General features: G+C 43.3%; 2 protein-coding genes across 2 annotated transcripts in view; one reads left to right on the forward strand and one right to left on the reverse strand.

Moving 5' to 3' along the window:
- Window positions 1-576: 576 nt before the first annotated feature.
- The window catches only part of LOC111235963 (voltage-dependent calcium channel subunit alpha-2/delta-4-like), a 45,570-nt gene continuing 25,258 nt past the window's right edge, over window positions 577-20,888 (reverse strand). The window contains exons 25-29 of the mRNA XM_022764539.1: window positions 20,662-20,754; window positions 20,274-20,395; window positions 20,102-20,170; window positions 1,406-1,467; window positions 577-600 (exon numbers count right to left, since the gene is read on the reverse strand). Coding sequence (XP_022620260.1) covers window positions 577-600; window positions 1,406-1,467; window positions 20,102-20,170; window positions 20,274-20,395; window positions 20,662-20,754 — 370 coding nt within the window. The remainder of the gene's footprint in view (window positions 601-1,405; window positions 1,468-20,101; window positions 20,171-20,273; window positions 20,396-20,661; window positions 20,755-20,888) is intronic.
- LOC111235933 (leucine-rich repeat and transmembrane domain-containing protein 2-like) lies at window positions 15,922-18,372 on the forward strand. Its single transcript, XM_022764509.1, has 3 exons — window positions 15,922-15,967; window positions 16,509-17,183; window positions 17,515-18,372. The coding sequence occupies exons 1-3, from the start codon at window positions 15,922-15,924 to the stop codon at window positions 17,994-17,996; spliced, it is 1,203 nt and encodes a 400-aa protein (XP_022620230.1). The 3' UTR covers window positions 17,997-18,372.

The raw sequence follows: 20,888 nt of genomic DNA on the forward strand, positions 1-20,888 counted from the left end.
AACATTCAAGTGTTAACATAGCATGCTAACATTTATCATGTATGTTCATTTAGAATTAAACTGTTTCCTGTGCCTTTCAATCTCTGACTTTAATGCCTCATCTTTCTCCAGAGTGTCGAGATGAAGGAAGAGACCATTTAAACTATATGTTGAAACTCTCACTCGCAGACTGAAGAGCACAAGAAACATTATCTTTCCTTTGGTCTCTTAAGGGGAAAATCCTGCTGTTTTACTTTGTAATTGGAGTTTAGTCTGTGCACATTCCACTTTAATCTTAATGAAAAGTCTAAGGGGCTTAATGTCTATAATTAATGGCTTCTGCTCCCTAATGAATGTAAAAGGGAAAATTGAAGCAATAACCTCTGAATCCAGAGGATTATTACTGGATCGTCACGCAGCAAAAAAATCATTTGTTCGTCCTTGGGAACATGGTGATGAGCTGACTATTTGCAGTAACTAGTAGACTCCTGACTGACTGCAGATCGTGCTGCATCTCTGAGCGCTGCAGTTTATATTCCCACAGAACAGGGTTACATAAAATTGGATGATCCAGCGCAGCTAATGAGACAGCTTCCCTCATTTCTGGACACACACGGCTCTCTGTTCCCTCAAAGGTGAACACAGTCAGGGCTTTCAGAATAAAGTCGAGCAGTGAACCAGGATATTGTGGACATCACCAGAATGTAAAATATCACACTCTATGTTCAGTTTTTTCTTTTTTAAGGTCCCATATTTTCTTCTTCTTCTGTGTTTTATTTGAAGTGTTGATCCATAAGAAGATACAGTATGTTTGTGGTTCTCAGAATCATAAACCATCTCAGTGTAGTTTTACATCTCTTCTCTCAGGCTTCTCTCTGGAGCTCTAGTAACAACAGGTCGGTGAGCCAATCAGAAGAGAGGAGGCTCTGAGCCTCTCTTCTGATTGGCTGACTGTTTTCTGAGTGATCCAATAAAAATATAGCAGATTTCAGGTAAAAACACTGAGAGAAACCAAATCCTGCAAGGTTTGGATGGTGGGTCCAGGTGGGCGGGGCTTGGTGACTGCTTTGTTGTGACATCACAAAGTTCCAGAAGTCCTGACAGCTGGTTTTAAGGCTCAGTTTCTGAATACAGGCTGTGTGCATTTCTCTGTGGACTGAGGCTTTGATACTTTCACAGTATTAATATAGAACCTGGACCTGATCTATGATCACACTACACATGGACAGAGACCTGTAGACTATATGGGACCTTTAACTCAAGTCCTTGGAAACTGGTGTGAAAGCTGTTTGCAGCTTTGCATGTTAAAAGTTCAATATATATATATATATTTTTTTCTATTCAAGGATAATAAATACATGCAAATGAAAATGTCCCCAAAAAAATGACACCAGCCAACATGTGTGTGAGCGAGTCCTTCAGTCACCTGCTTGGCGATGGCCCAGAACCTCTTCTCCAGCAAATCCAAGGACATCTGCACCCCGATAGCTAAAAATAGAAAAACACACACACACACACACACACACACACACACACACACACACACACACACACACACACACACACACACACACAGAGATTTAAGACAGACGCAGGACAAGATGGACTCTGCAGAGGCGGTGTTGAGCAGTTTGCTGTTGTTTGTGGAGGGAAGAAGGTGGAGGACAGGAAATCAATTCGACCCTGGGTTCACCTCTGCCGTGTCCTGACGCTAATGAAGGGATGTAAACACTGATGAGCCTGATGGTGTGTGTGCTTCCCTGCAGGCTGAGTAACAACGCGTCCCCCCCACCCCCCACCCTCAGTAATGCACCGTAGCAGCTTTATTACTCTGGCACTGGAACAAGCGTTTAGAGGCTTGTGGAATAGTGAACAGCTGATACTCTGTTAACAACTCTGTGTGGAGTCAGTTATGTGCAGGATGCATCAGACACTGAGCTGATGGTGTCATGGACTTTACTCTCTACCATCCAGAGGACAGTTCGCTAAACCCTGAACAATCGTCCAATCACAGCAGGTTAAGCTTCAGGTTTCTCCACATGATGAAGTGTCGTGTGTGGAGCTGTAGTTAGCCACAAATGTGACGTCACTGACCACTGTCTGCCCAGGATTTGAATCCAGTATTTACAACAAAGTATATACAACACTTAAAAGGCAGAGTTAGCATATCATTAGCTAGCTACACTGTTATGTGTGGTCACAGGTTGCAGTAGAAAAAGTCTTGTTCAGGACTGACTGTGGCATCATCAGAGTTTAGGCTAATGTTAGCATGTCATGCTCTTTACAATACTGTCTCATGTGAAGTTTGAACTAAGTTTCTATAGTTTTCTATAGTTAGCATCTGAATGTATTTATGCTAGAAAGAAAATGACAAGATTTTTCCTTTCTAATACCATATAATAAATCTATAGCAGACTAGAAGCTACATCGCAATACGTGAACAACGCCATGTTAGCTTTTAGCCTCAGCCTTTTCCACATCATCACAGCCATCAGGTGTATAGTTATAGTCTCATTTTTATACAAGTCAGTCAGAAACATTAAAAGAGCAGCTGGAGACGACATTTCCTCCAAACTCACAGATTTGAGGAGTAGTTAAAGTTGGTTAGCTCGATAGCTAGCTCACTTGTACAGAATGACCTTTCTTAACTGATAAACTCTCCTAAAAATTAGTGGTTGGTTTTATCGACTTCAGTGTGAAATCAAAGACCTATTCACCCATCAAACACAAACTAGAAACCTGAAAGATTCTTCTAATTTGCGCCTTATAACTAATACAGTACGGTAAATGATTAATCGTTAATAAAACTACAAACAACCTTTCAGAACTTATCAGTATATGTTGGCCGATAACTAACAAGAAAATAAGAGGAGAAATGTTGTGGAAATGCTTGAGGTTATTTGGAAATATCATATTTGTAGCATAAAGCATCAAGTATGAAAACCTGCAGTAACAGCTCGTGGCCACTTGTGGGCAACAGACACACACTACGAACACGACATCGACAAAAATCATCACCGTTCAAGTTGATGTGGTGACCTGGTTGCAAAACTTGTGTTAACATATGAATAAATAAATAAATCAATAAATAGATAAATATAGTTGATATTGTCCGATATGGTACGACTGTTTTAACAAACCAGAAATCCAGTGATGCTCTGACCGCATGTTGACCGTTTTAGCACCTAATTAGCAAATCTGAGGTACAGTAACAAACATAAAGTTAGTAACCACAGCAACGAAAAGCTCTGCTTTCTGCCTGCTGAGATCCAGTCGGACCCAGTGGACCTGAGGCCGCGACGTTAGAGGACCAGCGGGGGTCATTCACCTCAGAGCAGCGTAATATCTGCAACTGTTTCTGTCACTTCAATAATGAAAACTGTTCTTCACACAGGCAGCTGGTCTGCAGTCACACACACACACACACACACACACACACACACACACACACACACACACACACACACACACACAGATGTGATACGAGGCGACATGTTGAGCCTCTTGTGTACTGATATTATTGGAAAAGCAGAGCAGCTGTAAAACCTTTTATTTCTGGTCGTTGCTTGTTATTGAGCTTCTAGTTGTTGTGCATTTCACTGACTGCAGATTTTCCTCTGATGCTGCTGTACAGAAAAAAAAACAACACTGCTTCTGGTTTATGTAGGAATTTAGGTGTGAACAAACCAAGCATATTCATTTTGGACATTTTATATCAAAGCCTGAAATATTTAATTTGCATTTTTTTGCAAACAATACTGAGATTATTCTGAGCCTGTGGTTTTATCACTGGAAAATACGGTCATGTGGTCAGTGTGAAGACAGTTTACACTGAGACAGATTGTTTCTTGTTTGTGTCGATTCATGTTCTTCCAACTGCAATTTTAATGCTGCCAAGGGAAAATGTGCTACTCCGTCCACTGGTAACGACTCAGAGCTCCAGTCTGGGAGAATTGCCGGCAGAGACTCTTTACACACTGTCACTTGATCGTTGTCATAATAAAAATATTGATTATAGTTGATTTAATGGATCCTGGACAGCTAAATTAGCATTTTGTTCCACTATACGTTACAACTAGTTTCTCTGTCATGGTTGGAAGTCCATTCATGTGCCAGTTAAAAAGTTAAATGCATTTTATATGAAAGTATCTTTATGTTAAAGCTCCATCTTTTCTTCTTCTGTGTTTTATTTAAAGTGTTGATCCATAAGAAGATATATTTGTGGTTTCAAGAACCAGAAACCATCTCAGTGTAGTTTTACATCTCCTCTCTCAGGCTTCTCTCTGCAGCTCTAGTAACAACAGGTCGGTGAGCCAATCAGAAGAGAGGCTCAGAGCCTCCTCTTTTCTGATTGGCTGACTGTTTTCTGAGTCATCCAATATAAATATATGAGATTTCAGGTAAAAACACTCAGAGAAACCAAATCCTGCAAGGTTTGGATGGTGGGTCCAGGTGGGCGGGGCTTGGTGACTGCTTTGTTGTGACATCACAAAGTTCCAGAAGTCCTGACGGCTGGGTTTAAGGCTCAGTTTCTGAATACAGGCTGTGTGCATTTCTCTGTGGACTGAGGCTTTGATACTTTCACAGTATTAATATAGAAGCTCGACTTGATCTATAATCACACTACACATGGACCGAGACCTTTACACTGGAGGAGCTTTAAAGGTTAAAAGGACAGTTTAGTTGTGTGGACTGAATGTGTTCGTAACTATCAAAATATTTCTGTTTGAATACAGAGAAAAACAGACTGTGGTTTATTCATTTCTGTGTCACAGCAGTTCAACACTCGCTCTCACATCTCGCCCTCGGTGCTGAGCGTCTGCTGCACGGCGAGGAGCTAAACACACATTTAAGAGACGGGTTTTGAACTGGGACACGTTGACGAGCTCAGCGTGAAGCGGGAGTGTTGTAGTAGAGGGAAGAAATGTGACGCTGCATTTGTGTTCAGGGAGAGAGTTGTGACCTCTGGGTCGCTGAAACCTCTTAAGGCATCCCTCTCGTTCATTCCTTTAAAATAGCCTCTCTGCAGACTCAGTGGTCTGCGGCTCTGCCCTGCTGTTTCATTTCATTTCATTTCTCTGGGTTTTTTTTCTTCTTCTCCTTTCCTGTCAGCAGTGTCCTCCTCGCCGCCCTTCAGCGCTGCAGCTGCACTGTTTCTGCTGCAGTCTGCAAGGACGAGTCCACGACGGGACAAAACACGCCGGACACATTTATTCTGCTTCTTCAACCCAAGACGTCAATAACCTGAAAATACTTCCTGGTGTTGAGACTCTGAGGACAGGTTTCTGTTTCTTCTTGTTTCGTGCATGAAAAGTTAATGATGACACAAACTGAAAATCTGCAGCTGCATTATTATTCTTAGTGTTCATTTTATTTTACCCAACTTCTCCTGTGTGATGTAACTGTGTGCTGAGTATTGAAATAAGATCCTTCTTTCGGAGAACATTAAAGTTTTATGGCTCGGTTCATTGCCAGCACTTTCTCTGTTTGTACTTTCTGAGTTTTTTTTTTCATATTTCATGTGTCTTTTAATTCAGATTTTTCTCTTCATGCTTCCTCACATCTGTTGTTGAGTCATATTTTCATCTCCACCCATCACACTCTCCAAGCGGAAGTCTCACTGTCACTTTTCATACTTCTCATTGTCCATGTTGTTAATTACAGCTGTTGTTTCTGGATCCTTCTGCAGAATTTGCTGCAACAAGCAAATATGATTTTATCTTGATGCAGTAAATGCAACACATGCAGACCCATACACTTTCTCTTGACTTATAAAATAAGAGTTTTTTCTCTCCTGGCTGCTGCTCCTGCAGTTTTGACTCCAATGATCTGATCTCTGTGCAGAATATAGATAGATAGATAGAGGTATGGCAACTAGCTTTTCTCGTCTTATCGACCTCTTAAAGTCACATTCACACATTAAAGCACTTAGGAGCAAATTGAGGTTTGGTATCTTTGCTCAGGGACACTGGAGGAACCGGGAATCGAACTGCCGACCTTCTGATTAGTTGAAACTGCAGTGAGTCTGACTGTACCAGAGGTTTTCTACAGACGCCCTGAGAGCTCAACGCACCGCAACTTAAGAAAAACACATGCAAATACACAAAACACAAACACATTCATCAGTTTGACAACACATGTGCTGCAAATACTCACAACACAACAGGAAGTGTTTCCAGGGGAAGCTAAAAAGTGATGGACCATGCTGGGATGCACTTGCATGGATGTATTATAATAAATATATTCAAATACATCCATGAGCACTTGTCATTCAATGCTTTTAACTTAAAAAATTATATCTCTGTCTGGTGCATCACTCTTTAGTGTCCCCTGGAAACACTTCCTGTTGTGTTGTGAGTATTTTGAACAGTATTTTGCTGCTTTGATTAAATCCACAGATTGAAAATTATTCTGCTTAAACAAATTGAATATGGCCCCGAAATATCTACAAATTCAATTTAACTTTTGCCATAGAAACACCGTTTAAGTTTTAAATACTAAAACTAATACAGAAAAAGGGATAAACAAAAAGAAGCAATTAAAGTGAATGGATGCTGCCTGGCACAGTCGATTCTATTTAACTCACTCCTGTGGACTTCACTGGATTAAACGTTATGAAAAGAATATTACCAGAGCATCTGAAGAGAATGGAGGGAAAATGAAAATCAATATTCTAAACAATAAAGGAGATGGTTACATTAATAAATAAATCAACCAATTTAAGAAGAAACATTTAGCAAAAAAAATACAGTTAAAAATAAGAGCAGCATGTAAGATCAAAGCACAGTGATGGTTGCAGAGGATTAAATCATGTTTAGGATTATTAAGTAGAATCTGGTCTCTACTTTCATCTAGTTTCCTCAGGTTCAGGATTAAAGGATCAGTCAGCTGATATTCTTTTTCTAATTGTCAACAAACCTCATGAAAAGACCAAAACCAGCCTGATGTGTCTTATTCCTCTGAGCCATAGAGCACCATTGTTTCCAAACACTATAAGAAACACAGTGAGACACACTGTTGCCGTGGGTGACATGTTCCTTCATCGCCATGAACACACACACTGTAGTTTATTGTGAATCAATTGCACACACACCGTCCTGCTGCCTCAAATAGACACTACAGCACCAAATGTAGATTAATCTACTGCTGAAAATAGTCCCTATGTCCCTCTGCTTTAGTAGCATTTAATATAAACTACAGCGATCCAGCTGTTTTAGAAACCACTGAGCTCAGAGCTGATGAGGGAGGAAGCTGGTGAACGTCATTATCTTGACAACAAACATGGCGACAAGTTGACTCAAGGGCAATACATGCTTTTCTCTGACTGCAAGCTTGAGCCTAGGGCCGGGTTACACATGTAGCTCCACCAATCACATCAAAAAGTTTGCAAACTCAAAAATGTTCATTTCAGCCAATCAGAAGAGAGGAGGGTCTGTTTTCTGAGCAATCCAATAAAAATATAGCAAATTTCAGGTAAATCCTGCAAGGTTTGGATGGTGGGTCCAGGTGGGCGGGGCTTGGTGACTGCTTTGTTGTGACATCACAAAGTTCCAGAAGTCCTGACGGCTGGTTTTAAGGCTCAGTTTCTGAATACAGGCTGTGTGCATTTCTCTGTGGACTGAGGCTTTGATACTTTCACAGTATTAATATAGAAGCTAGAGCTGATCTATAATCACACTACACATGGACACAGACCTTTACACTGGAGGAGCTTTAAAGCTGGTTCTTTATAGAGCTGGAACAATTAGTGGATTAATCGATCCATTTTAAACCTTTTCAAATGTGAGAATTTGATGCTTTTGATGCATTTTTCACTAACAACTGACATTAACATTACTGACAAAACAATTAGTCGATTAGTTGAGAAAATAATTATCAGATTAATCGATGAAAAATTTTGTCAACAAAACAAAAAATGAAACATGTCTGGAAGCTGCAGTGGTACGATTACACCACAGGGTGGCAGCGTATATGGTGAGGGTACTTATATTTCCCCCAGGGGGTTCCACATGTGCAGCTGGTGGTGAGAGGAACTTCACCTCTGGAAATCTAGTTTCTTATACAGTTTTTTTTTGTCTAATGCAAATTTTCTTTATTACCATGTGTCAGTGAAGTACAGTACTGTGTGTTACTCTCTCTCTCTCTCTCTCTCTCTCTCTTATACAAAGTGTATCTCTCTCTCCCTTCATTCATTCAGAGCTCAGCCTGCAGCTGCAACACTCTGCTGTTACTATTTCTGTCAAACTGCTTTTAATGCACATTACACACAGTATAACAGAGGACACACACACACACACACACACACACACACACACACACACACACACCATTAGCAGCAGCTCAGCAGCAGCATGTGGCTTCTCTAGCACTCTCTCTCTCTTCCCTCTCTCCCTCTCTCTCTCTCCCTCTCTCTCTCTCAAACATACACGGAGGCTCGCTCGCCCTCAGTCGGTGGCTGGGTGTGTGTTGGACGGAGCTCTGAGACAAAAAGAGGAAGCTGAGAGAGCAGTGATGTGGATGAAGAGGAGGAGGATGACGACAACGACGAGTGGTGTTTGATCTGGGATAAAACTCCAGTCCAGGTTCTGGTCTCTGGTTCAAAGACGCTTCCAGATTCTGGTTTTTGATGAGGAGGAACTGAGGCTGCGGGCGTTCAGAGACGAGACCAGTTTCTGGGCTCAGACTCAGATTCTGGTCCTGAAGCAGAACTCTGTGGTTCTGGACTGAACGCTGCAGATGAAGGAGAAGAAGAACAGTTTCTCTCTTCTTCTTCTGTTTGGAGGCTGAAGCAGCAGAGCAGATGGTGAGTGGCGTGTGTGTGTGTGTGTGTGTGTGTGTGTAGATACTGTATGTACACTAAAAATGTGCCTAAGAAGGTGAGACGGAGTCTGTCTTTTCGTTTCTGTGTGTGTGCGATTACACAACGTGGCCAGAAGTAAGTGGACACACACTTTAATGTACTTTACTTGTTTGTCTGTTTTTCCTTATTTGAGCCTCTTAGTTCAAATTCAAAGGAAATGTTGCTGCAGCAAACTAAACCTGCAGTATCGATTTATCTAATATTAATATTTAATATCTTCTTATTCTTCATATTAATGGTTTAGTGAACAAAATGTCTCTCCCTGTTTGTTCTAAAACCCAAGTTGACGTCTTCAAAAGTCACTTCAAAACTTGCTTTATAATTACTTTAACAACTGACCAATTAATAACATTATCGTCTATTCATTTTAATTATTGTTCAGCACACAACGATATGTAAGACAACAGTTCACCGAAGCAAAGAGAAAACTTTGCACATCTATTTGGTGAGGCAGGTGCACAGGAACAAGATGTCTTTCAGTTACCGAAACTTTTTGTTTTGTTGATTATTATTTTTAATTTTTAATTTATTTTTAGTTTTGTCCATAAAATGTCAGAAAATAGTGAAAAATGCATCAAAAGCATCAAATTCTTACATTTAAAAATGTAAAAAAACAAGTATTTGATAATCAAAATGGCTGCCGAGTTATTTTCTATGCAATATGTCTGTTACCAAAATTTTGATTGACGATAGTGCAAGAACAGTTTGAGCCTCCCCCCCCAGCAGCTGCAGAAGAAATAGTTTTCACACACTCAGATCTGACCTTTGACCGTCCAACACCTTCGTGATAAACTGAGTCAGACACCAACACTGACGCTCCCGTGTCTGACTGTGAACAAAATCCCTGCAGCAGGTTCAACATCTGGTGGAGAGACTGAAACCAAAGAGCTGAGGCTGTGAGAGCAGCAGATGGTTTTGGAATCACAAGTTCAACCAACACATACTGCAGGGATGATCAGGTGTCCGCAGACTTTTGGCCATGTAGTGAGGAAGCGTATGCCTGTGCTTTTAATAGAGAGAGAGAGGGAGTCTAACAGCATGTGGGAGTGAGCTTGTGTGTGTGTTTTGGCATGCAGTCAGTGTGTGTGTGTGTGTGTGTGTGTGTGTGCGTTCGTTGTTTACTTGCTCGTCCTGCCTCGGCGTGGATGCTGCAGTGTGTTTCTGCTCTCGGCCTTTTGGACCGAGCGCTTGGCTGCTGCCTCATTCTCAGGCTTTTCGGAGGAAGAGTGCAGCCACAGGGGGGAGGGGGAGGGATGGTGGGTGGCGGGCTGGCGGTGGTGGGTGGGTTGGGGGGGGGGGCTGCCTGTCAGAGGCCATTAAGCAGCTAGCGGGACGCCACGCTAGGGCCCAGAAAACCGGAGCGATGCACTGCAGATGAAGCAGGAACATCATAGCGGCAGGACTTCAGTGACAAAACCCACACAGCAGAGTTTTGAATCGACATAACCAGGCAGCAATTTCCCTCAGAGAGAAACGACTGTTTCTGCGACAAAATTTCAAACCCGACAAACAACAAAACCCAGAGGCTGAAAAGGTCAACCCGAGGGTAGAAGGCTGCTGGTTTGAATCTCCACACTGTCACTTAAAATGTCATAAAAACAGCTGGAACTATTAGCGATGTTCTCCAGATGCTTACAAGCCTTAAGATTCCAGATCGGTTCCTGATTAGCTGCCAGGAGCTAAACTTTATATTATAATCAGTAACTGGCTTTGTATCTTTTATGAAATTTCATGGGTTTTCCATTCGCATCAATTCAGCCACAGATTTCTGCAAAAGCATTTAGACACAAGAGGAACTTCAACTTAAAGCGCCACAGCAGTAACGTTCGTCAATGGAGTCACCACACAGGGAAAATCAATAACTGCTGTTGAAGTACGAAAACTAGAACCTGGCGATATTTCACCTGTAAACAAAGTAGTTGTTTGAAAGAAAATACCAAGAGAAATCAGTAGTTTCACCCATTAACATTAAATATTAGTCAAAGTACAGACGTGATGCAGGAAAATATCGTTAAGTTTTATTCCTCATCAGAGTTTGCTTGATTGGTGACGTCCAACATCGTCTGAGAAGTTTCTACAGACATGGTTAAAACTTGATCATCAGTCTGAATTTTATTTCACTTCTATAACTCAGTGAAACTCTAACCAATCAGCAATGACCCAAACACCTGTCTTGTCTATGTTGTTTTCAGTTGACATGGAAATTGTTTCTATTTTTTGCACATTTCAAAGAAATATGTCGATTTAAGAGTTTTTTTTTTATTTCTGTGGGTTAAATTACAACAACTTCATCCACACTTGAGGGCAGGTTAGTGGCCAGAAAAAGATGATGTTCCCATTATTAGTCCAGCCTACTGACCCCTGATTGGCTCACGTGAAGCTCAACGTGAGCTGCTCCGCCATTGCCATCTTGGCAGTGTCTGACTCCGCCCCCCCAACTCCCGGCTAATCCACAAATGCGCAAAAAGGTGTTTGTTTTTCAGCCCTGTAAGGGTGATGGTTGGTAGCAACAACTCAGATGTCGGTCCAGACCAGTGAGAGCTAGACACGACACCATCGCTCAACCCTGGTGGCCAATCGTGGTACTGCAGTGACACAGACGCATTCTCCACATAGACCGTCATTATAAGAGAGATGACTCCAATACAGCTGGAGCCTGTAAACAAGCTCTCTTTGTTTTATGATATTTCTAGGTTTATGTGCATCACAATATAAAGTCTATGGGCTGATAAAAAAAAGAAAAATCACCAGCTGTTGAAACACAAACTGCATCAACCGAAAACCTAAAATAAATGAAGCCTCAGTCGCTCCCATGCTGTTGGGTTTAAAGTGGCAGATTAACACATCTCTCCTGTGTTACTGAGCAGCAGGTTCAGTAAACAGCAACTAATACTAATGTTTTACATAATAACCTGAGTATTTACCACTAATGTGAGCTCAAGCAGATGTGGGAACGGTGACATTACTGTGGTCAGACAGCTAATAAAGACACATCGTCACAACACACAATCAACCCAACTAATCAGTTCAGAGTTAGAAAAGGACGAGTTCAGCTGTATTGAGGCAGAGCAACTGTCGGACCCTCGTGAGGTCATCAGCCAACATATGAGGCGTATACACCGTTCACAGCTGGTGCTTTAAATGCAGGCGTCAACAAAACAGCAGATGTGTGATGATGATACAACAGTAAAAACAAAAAAAAACACAGCGTGAGCAGAGTGATGGCTGCGGCGGTGTAGGGGGGGTGTTTCTCCGGGACCAGTTGTTCCAACACCATCTGGACTCCTGAACGGGCGTCTGTCCCGCTCGGGGATTGAAACCACAGTTTTAATCTGTGACCTGCCACTGCTGTGTGGGCGGCGTCTAATCTGAGTGATGGTGCATTTGACAAGCTGTTTCCACGGCTGTTTGCCCCCCCCCCCCAAGACTCTTTAAACATGACTTGGGGTAGCAGCACATCGTGTTTTTGAGATTTAGGAGGTGTCCATGTTGGCTCTTCTGCAAGCCCACAGTTACCCATAACACCCTTCTCTGCAATGATCTGCAAATACATTTATGTGCATCTTTGCAGGATAGTAATTCCAATCTTAGTCTTATTGGTTTCAACATAAAACAATCACCCCCCTTTTCCAAAACCTGCTTTTGGAAAAATACTTTTTGAGAATAAGGATTTGTTAGGGAAAGTTAGGGAAAGTTTCCCAAAGATATCATTAGTGTAAGAGAAGAGAGTTTGAAACCTAATTTCTGTGCTGACTAACTGTAAAAGACTATAAACTATAAATGTAGACAAAGAGACCCACTGGCCAAGAAACACTCAGATGATAAATGACCAAAACTGAAACCAGTATCCAGTTCAAACCAATCCTAGCCCTGGTTATGAGGCTGCTAATTTAGCAACTGCTTGGGGCCCCTTGCTGTTAGAGCCCCCCCTATTTATAGTCGTATCTATATTTGAAAATCCAAAATATTAACGTGACTATTTAGAATAAAAACAAGTCTAGATTTCGCACATTTTTCATTGGTGTCAAATTAATTATTACATAATTGTGATGAACTCTGATTGGAGGGGCCCCCTGCCATTCTTTGCCCAGGGCCCCAACAGACTCTAGAACCACCACTGTGGATAAGAGCCTAACCTCCACTTCAGCCTCTAAGATGAGCTTTGTGTTCAGTCTGCATCACCTACACCCGAAAATAAAACAAATTTCCATTTTTTAACTTACCAAAGTGTGATATATTCAAAAGACCCAAGTCAAAGACTTTCCCTAGAAAGGTACAGATAAACCTGCTGGGTGAAGTTTGACTGTAGGTGCATCTGACGTCCTCGACCTACACCCAGAAGCCTCGGCGCTCTCAGCGTTGTCCTTAAAAGTCACGAGTCCAAAGAAAGACACGCCACGTGGGGCGGAGGAGAGGGCACGCTCAAAGAGACGAATGAATGAGGGAGGGAGATGGTGAATAGCAGAAAAGCAGCCAGGAGCAACCTCAGCTCTTGATAAACACAAGATGACACACCAACCCCCCCCCCCCGACGTTTGCTTTTGTTTTGGTGCTCAGCTCGCAGCTGTACGTGTGTTTGAGTGCGTGTAAGACGTCGCTGGGGAGTTGTGGTTTTATCGTCTGAAGGATTTATTTAGTAAACCAAGATCATCTTTTTTTTCTGAAAATCCTTTCTCCTGTTTCCACAACATGTAGCATGATTCAATGTCCATCTGTTGTTACGACCATCAGACAGCGCGAGGGGTCAGAGGTCACCTTCTACATAAGATGCTCTAAAGGTCTGATGAAGGCTCATCCTCTTACAGGCTGCTGTAGTAGATCTAATGTGAGTCGCAGCTGTCACTCAACGCCTGATCTCAGTTACTGGATTTGTAGAATCTTTCATTTCTATTTTTTGTTTTCTTTCCTTTGTAATTTTTTTCATTTATACAGCGCCAAGTACGAAAAGCAGTTCAGTATTTACCTGTATGTATTTAAATGTTTATGTATTTCAGCTTGTACAGATCAGTATGAACCAGGTCTTTACAAAGTGTCGATATTTGTTGAAAAGATAGTTATATTTAACGTAAATATCTAAATCATTACTGACCACCAGAGAAGTCGCATCAGGAAACAAACGTAGGTCGTTTTAAGAACAAACAACTTGTTGTATAATGAGAGAGCATCAGTTCTTACTGTACATGAACATCCTCTGGGAACTCGTGACTTTCTAATTTTTGGTCTCTTGATGGTTGTGAGGTGACGTCAAACATTCGTCTCTCTCCACGCGTCCTCCCATTATCTCCCTCCTCTACCTGCATTGTAATTCCTCCTGCTCTGTAATGTCACTTGTGGCCTGGAGGCACCTTCCTGCCTCATGCGGTCCACAGCAGAGTGACTGGCATCTTTGTGCCAACTTAACAAAAGAGAGACCTGCAACAAAAGAAAGACCTTGAGGCAGCGTTTCTCTGGCTCTTTATAGCAGCTACAGACGGATGATGGAGTGACAGCGCTTTTCTTTTCTCTCTGCAGCTTTATCTCTCATGCACACTTCCCTCTGCATATCTGAGTGCCCGAAACTGCCAATTATATCAAAAGAAGGAAAACGAACGAGTGATTTAAAAACAGACGAATCATCAAAAGAATACAAACGATGTATGTGCAGCGTACAGGAATTGCGAGTGGGCGTTAGGGAGATAGAAGTCGGCATTGACTTTTTCTCTGGTGTTGGTGTTGGTGTTGCAGGATGAAAACACAGAGGATTATTTCACCTCATCACGAAGCTTCTTGTGTGTTCTCCCTGAGCGAGAGAGAATGAAAAGGATTGAGGACAAGCAAAACGCTGTGAATCACAGCACAACTCTGGCCTGTAATGCCAATATATAATGTGGATCAGCTCTACCACTAAGACTAAGCTGTTGATGTTTTTTAATCTGTGCATACGATGCACTCCACTTAATCTCACGTATCGTGCTGCACTCTTCCCGGCGGACGAGAGGTTTGAGGAACAGGCTCTTGAGAGGAAAATTATCAGTTTGAATTGTGGAGCAGGTGTGAGGTGTAAAGCACGGAGAGTGAACGAGAGTAAATCTTTCATTTGGAACCAATGAGATGAATGAATGCAAAGCGCTGTGGAGCTGAAAGAGAGCAAAGTAAATCTAAACAAAGCTCACAAAGGATTATCCTCCAGTGAAGTGGGAGGAGTAATTCCTGACTGGGGATCCAAAATTAAAGTCTGCTTTATCTTCTCATTCTTCATAATGTGAGACGACGAAAAGTCACAGCTCCTCAAGACTTAGAAGAACGACAGTGTTAGAAAATATCTGGTTCTTTCCACGTCCCAAAAAGTACAAGTTAAAGAGAATCATCTGAGAAATATCCAATCACAAAGCTTAAAATCATAGAGAGTAAAAAAGATGGACATAGCCTCCTTGACGTCACCCACAGGTTTCTGAAGAGCGGTTTTGAAGCTCAGAGTGAGCTGCTCCGCTGTCGTCGTCTTGGCAGCACCCGCACCTCCCGGCTAATCCAAAAACTGGCAAAAAGGAGGGGCCGAGACTTCAGTTCATGCCGGTGTGTTCCAAGTGTAGTTGGGCATTTTGAAATGGTAGTCTATGGGGATTGACTCACTTTTGGAGCCAGCCTCTAGTGGTCAATAGAGGAACTGCAGTTTCTTCTTCACTTCAATGTTGGCCTCTATTTTGATAATTGATAGGTGTACAAGTAATTAATCAAGCTTCAATACCAAACTTTTCCGAATACCAGCTTGATAAATGTAGCTGTGAATATAATTGTTAGTTGCATCCCTACTCTTATCATTATTGGTATCTGGTCTCAATATAGTAACAGAGGACTGTTACTATATTGAGGAACACCAAGGAATTCATTAAAGGTTTCAGTCGGGAAAAAGCAGAACTTTCTAAAACAAGTTTATATTTCCTCAAATAATATCCTCTCCTTTCTGTTTTCCGGGACCTTCTCCATAGCTGGATGTCAGAGTGACCCAGCAGAGAGCGAGGACAGCCGGATGTCAGCCTGAAGCGTGAAGTCGTGGAGTTGATGCGACAGACATGAAGAACCCGGACCAGTATGGACGAAGTCACATGGAGAGTCTGGGTGAGTCTGGACAGACGCTTCCTCCTTCACACTGTGGGAAATCAACTGGTGCTTTTTATCCACACTGAGAGCTGTACAATACAACCTTTCTCGCCAAGACCAAAATAGATCAATACCTCTGCACTTTTCTCCCCGAAGTCCAAGAAAACTGTCATTTTGTATTCTGCCTCCATCAAGACTCCACAGGTAATAAAGAAGCAGGCACAGAGCCTTTTCCATTGAGGTTTAGGTCTGCTTTCCATTATTTTCCTCCTAATTTCCTCCATTGTTGGCATTGCAGTGCTGTTTCTCTGCAAACTCAATAAAGTTTGTAGCAAAATTAAAAGGTTTGATACAGAAATCATCACAGCAGAACACTGGGTTTGTTTGACTAGTTTGTAGTCTTGTTCTGTATCTTGCTGACGTTCGAGCTCGGTGAGTCAGAGATCTGGTTACGAGCCACATTCAGGAGGTCAGAGACATTCAGATATCACCACAAGATGACACTGATTTTAAATGTCTTTGTGTCGATTCAGTTTTGGCATTTTAAAAGACGCAGTTGTGTTTGTTTCTTTGTGTTTTCCAGTCTATGCAGCTCTGTCCAGTCTGGTGCTGGCTCTACTAGGCCTGCTGGGCTCGGTCCACGGTTGTCCCAGCGTCTGCACCTGCTATGGTAACACCACTGACTGCTCCGCTCTCGGCCTCCTCTCTCTGACACCCATCCTGGCGCTTCTGGACCAGGACTCTCTTGTCCTGCGCCTACCCCAGAACAACCTCTCATCTCTGGGCAAGACGGAGCTGTCCAACCTCAGCAGCCTGGAGCTCCTGGATCTTTCCCAGAACCACCTTTCCACCCTGCAGCCTGGAGCTTTCTCAGGCTTGAGCGGCCTTCGTTGGCTCAACCTCTCCGCTAACTACCTCGGGGTACGCCTGGCGACGTTTGACCCCAACAACAGCACAGAGGCCATCCAGGGCTTCAATGGAAGTCAGGGGAGCGTTGGCTTGAGCAAAGAGGTTTTCAGGGGGCTGTTGTGGCTGCAGGGGCTCGACCTGTCCTCCAATGGCCTCCTTTGGCTGCCTAAAGGCCTCCTGGATGGGCTTCAGAGAGTCACCTGGCTGTCCCTGGCCAGCAACCGGCTCGCGGCTCTAGACAGAGTCACCTTCGAGCCCCTGGTGGGGCTGCGGCAGCTCCAGCTGGCGGGAAACCCCTGGGAGTGCGACTGCAAGCTGAGGGACTTCAAGCACTGGATGGAGTGGTTGATTTACCGGGGTGAGCAGTGGTGTTAGTAGGCCCCTCCAAATACTCTGAGGTTGATAGTATTGGCAGTCGGCTTACAGTGGTTTAAGACCGTGCCGGAGCAAATCACTTTGTATTTGGAGTCTGCACTTCAAAAGCTGTCTAATCGAAGCAATTAATCTCCGCTCTGCAGGATGGATGTCTGCTGAGCAAAGACATCTAAGAATATAATGACCTCTATCTCTCTCAATCTCCCCTGTCTCTCCCTGTTTGTCGTCTCCCTCCTTCCCCTTTACTCCACCTCCGCCCTCCCTGTTCGTCCTCCCTCTCCGTCTTTGTTTCCCCTCTTCGTCTTTTTTTATAGATGGGCAGGTAGATGCGATGCAGTGCAGTCTCCCGGTGGATTTGAAAGGCAGGGACATCCGCAGCGTGCCGGCAGAGATGTTCAGCTACTGCCTGCAGAGTCCGACCAAGGAGGGCGCGTCGGGTTACGTCACCCGGCCTCCCTGTCCGCCCGGCCGGGTCAGCGGCAATGACGAGTGTGTTCGCCAACGTTACCGGCCCGTAAGCGTCCGCCGGGCACACGGCACGCAGATTGTGGCAGGTGTGGTTTGCGGTACGGTGTGCGTCATGATGGTGGTCGCGGCGACTTATGGCTGCGTCTATGCCTCGCTGATGGCGCGGTACCAGAAAGAGATGAAGAGCCGCGGGCAGCCTCTGATGGCCGAGTCCGGAGCCGAGACCGACCTGGAGGACGGACCGATGTCATCCCCGAACTCGCCGGAGGAGACGCAGCCCAAGGAGCCGTGTGGCATCGTGCACGGGTATCGGATCAGCAGCTTCTGACGCGGCGTTCTCAACTGAGTCTCGATCCTCCCTGGACGTTCTGGCTGCTTCTGCTCTTCAGCTCTCGTCACTGATGAGACGACACGTGGAGAGGGAAACCCCGCAGCTCTGCAATCATGCTGAAAACCTCTGGGCGGGACTGATTGTACGGCTAATGGAGCGGACTAGATTAAATGAAACTGGAATGCTGCAGCACTTCTTTTAATGTATGGATGCTCTGTGAATTGTAATTCCCCATGCTGCATCTCTCTCGGCCAGCTTTGAAACTCCTGTTAAAGCTGCTGTTTGGCACTTCTGCACCTTGACTTCCCTTCATCTGTGTTTTTTTTTGTTTCTTCTCTAGAAATATGAAACTACCTTTTATGTCCGAGCCCGACAAGCACAAGCTCCAAAAGTACAAAAGTCTGTGAATCTGTGAAACTTTCTTTTTCCTCTTTGTTTTGTATATTTTACGTTCTTTAACACTTTGAGAAATGATCCTTTGTACCTCTGTTCGATGGACGCCGTGTTGAATCCCCTCCACATGACTCCAGACCGTGTCAGAGTCAGGTAAACGCTGCTTTAAGCTTCACCACTGAGATAAACTGCATTCAAACAGATGCTAGAGCTGTGCTGCCACCTAGTGGGCAAAGCTTTGAGCTACAACAACTTCTACTAATCCAGCACAAACAAACTCTGAAGCTCAACGACAGGAACAGTTATATTCCCAACATTACTACTGTAACTTCCTTATGTGTTATTTATTTTCTCCATATTTTCTGTGATAAGCACATAAAAACATTGTCTCAAATCAAACTCAAGGACTGTTAATCATATGCTGAAGATAATAAACTCTATATTTATCTATACTTCTTTTCTTCTCCTCATCATGTTTTTCTCTCCCGTCAGGAAATACCGGTGAAATCCTCTCATGACACACTCAGCTGAGGAAAACTGATAAAACTCATCCACACTCTGGACACAGATTTTACTCTTTCAAAGACGTCCATTCATTTTCTATTAAAATCTTTTACTGACTCGCCAGGCTGGTGACAATGCAACAACACCGTCAACCTGCACAGTTAAGGGTTAGTGTCAACATTCGGAGAGTTTCACGAGCAAACGAGATCATCACTATTTGATGACGGTAGCATCTGCTGCTGTCGGGATGTTTGACTCACTTCCAGATCCTCCGCTTCCTGAAAATACTCGACGTCTGACAACAGATTCTTAAATTATTCAATTAAAAAACGTCTTTGTAAGAAATGCAACATCCGGCAACCAGCCCTCTAAAACGTTGCTCCAACAATACACATCCTGAATCCTGACACAAAGCGAGTTCCACAGGATAACCAGCTGGTTGTCACCTGGTTCAGTTAACCCTGGGTTTACCTGTCGGCTTCGTATCCAACAAGGTGAAATGTATGTGAATCTTTGTTCAGTTCATGAAATTATAACAATGATTATGTCGTTATTCATCGTGATGAACTCTCCTCTGTTTGTTAGAAGCTCGTCACCATTTATCATTTAATTGTAAACTCTTTAGATCACACTCAGTTACCATGGTGATTTTCCCCCGGTAACAACTGAACCACCATCGTAGGGCTGATAACCCACAGTTAAACCTGAAGTTACCTTGATAACCTCAAATCCTGCTTCATAGTACAAACCTCTGGTCAACAATAACAACAACAACAACAACAACAACAACAACAACAACAACAACAACAACAACAACTCCAGCTTCTTGCTTGAATTAGCTCCTGTCTAATTCTTCTTAATCCATTTTGTTTTTGCTGAACATGATTGGATGGCGATCACATTCTTCAGTACTTCCCAGCAGTGTACAGCAATAATTCCTAACGATATGATTAATTAAATTAATGCAACCTGGAACTCAATCCACCGTCTCCACAGTCCTACTGTTAGATTAGAGGTGTGTGTGCCAGTGAGGCAAGAAAAAGTAAATTAAAGTGAAGATTGTTTATGATATTTTAAAGTCTTAACTTGATGCTTTTCGTAACTTTTCATAACCTGCTCTGTGAAACATGGGCCAACGGGGCAGAATCGATGACGCAGATGTGCGGCACAAGAAGAAGTAAACATGTTGACTCAGTGAGACTCACCTCCTGCCATGGCCGTCCTCCCTTCAGACGACACCGTCACCGCTGTCGTCGCGATGATGTACTTCACGCCTGTCGAGAGAGAGAGAGAGAGAGAGAGTTCAGAGCAACGTTAGCTGAAGGTTAGAGAGAGATACGTTAAGGGTGAGGGCTGAGGAGACGGGTGGACACGGACCTTTGTCGTTGACTGGGTAGTAGAAGAAGATTCCAGGAGTGTATTCCACGGCCAGGCGGTACCACAGCGGGAAGTGATCGATGGTGAACAGGTTGTCTTTATCAACCGGAGTCAGGAACCTCCTGTTGAGAGGACGTTCAACATTTTCACTTTGAGAACGACTGATGACACTTATTTCCCTGTCTGTTCTAATAAAGGCTTGAAACGAAGTCCCGTGTGGACGGTGACAGACATGAATGTGAAGCAGAAAACTTTTCCTGCATAATAATAAATAAAAATGACTTCACCAGTAAACCAACGGAGGGTTAGTCAGGTGCTGTTTGTCTTTGTCCACAGACTGAATAATCGGACGTTCAGCAGATTGAGTTCTTGGACACTTTGAACTCACTTTGCGACTCTGCTCTCCACTCCTGCGTATCTCATGATCCTCATCAGGCCGGAGCGAGTACCGAGGAAGACCGTCTCGACGCCGGGCTCCACCCTGCAGAGCGCAAACACAAACACCAGACGCTTGACGCTGCGAGTTCAAACAAACCAAACTCAGAAATTCCAACATTAAATTGATAAATTTACGAAAAGAAAATTTCGAGAAAAAAAAGAGTTTAAAGAGTCATA

Source organism: Seriola dumerili, unplaced genomic scaffold (genome assembly GCF_002260705.1).
Source record: "Seriola dumerili isolate Sdu_G_001 unplaced genomic scaffold, Sdu_1.0 BDQW01000550.1, whole genome shotgun sequence".
Classification (NCBI taxonomy): Eukaryota; Metazoa; Chordata; class Actinopteri; order Carangiformes; family Carangidae; genus Seriola; species Seriola dumerili.

Bases quoted from the DNA above. Each gene is read 5' to 3' on its own strand.
- LOC111235933 (XM_022764509.1), top strand. From the start codon at position 15,922: ATGGAGAGTCTGGGTGAGTCTGGACAGACGCTTCCTCCTTCACACT. The intron at 15,968-16,508 runs GTGGGAAATCAA...CAGTCTATGCAG, and splicing joins GACGCTTCCTCCTTCACACT to CTCTGTCCAGTCTGGTGCTG. The intron at 17,184-17,514 runs GTGAGCAGTGGT...CTTTTTTTATAG, and splicing joins GGAGTGGTTGATTTACCGGG to ATGGGCAGGTAGATGCGATG.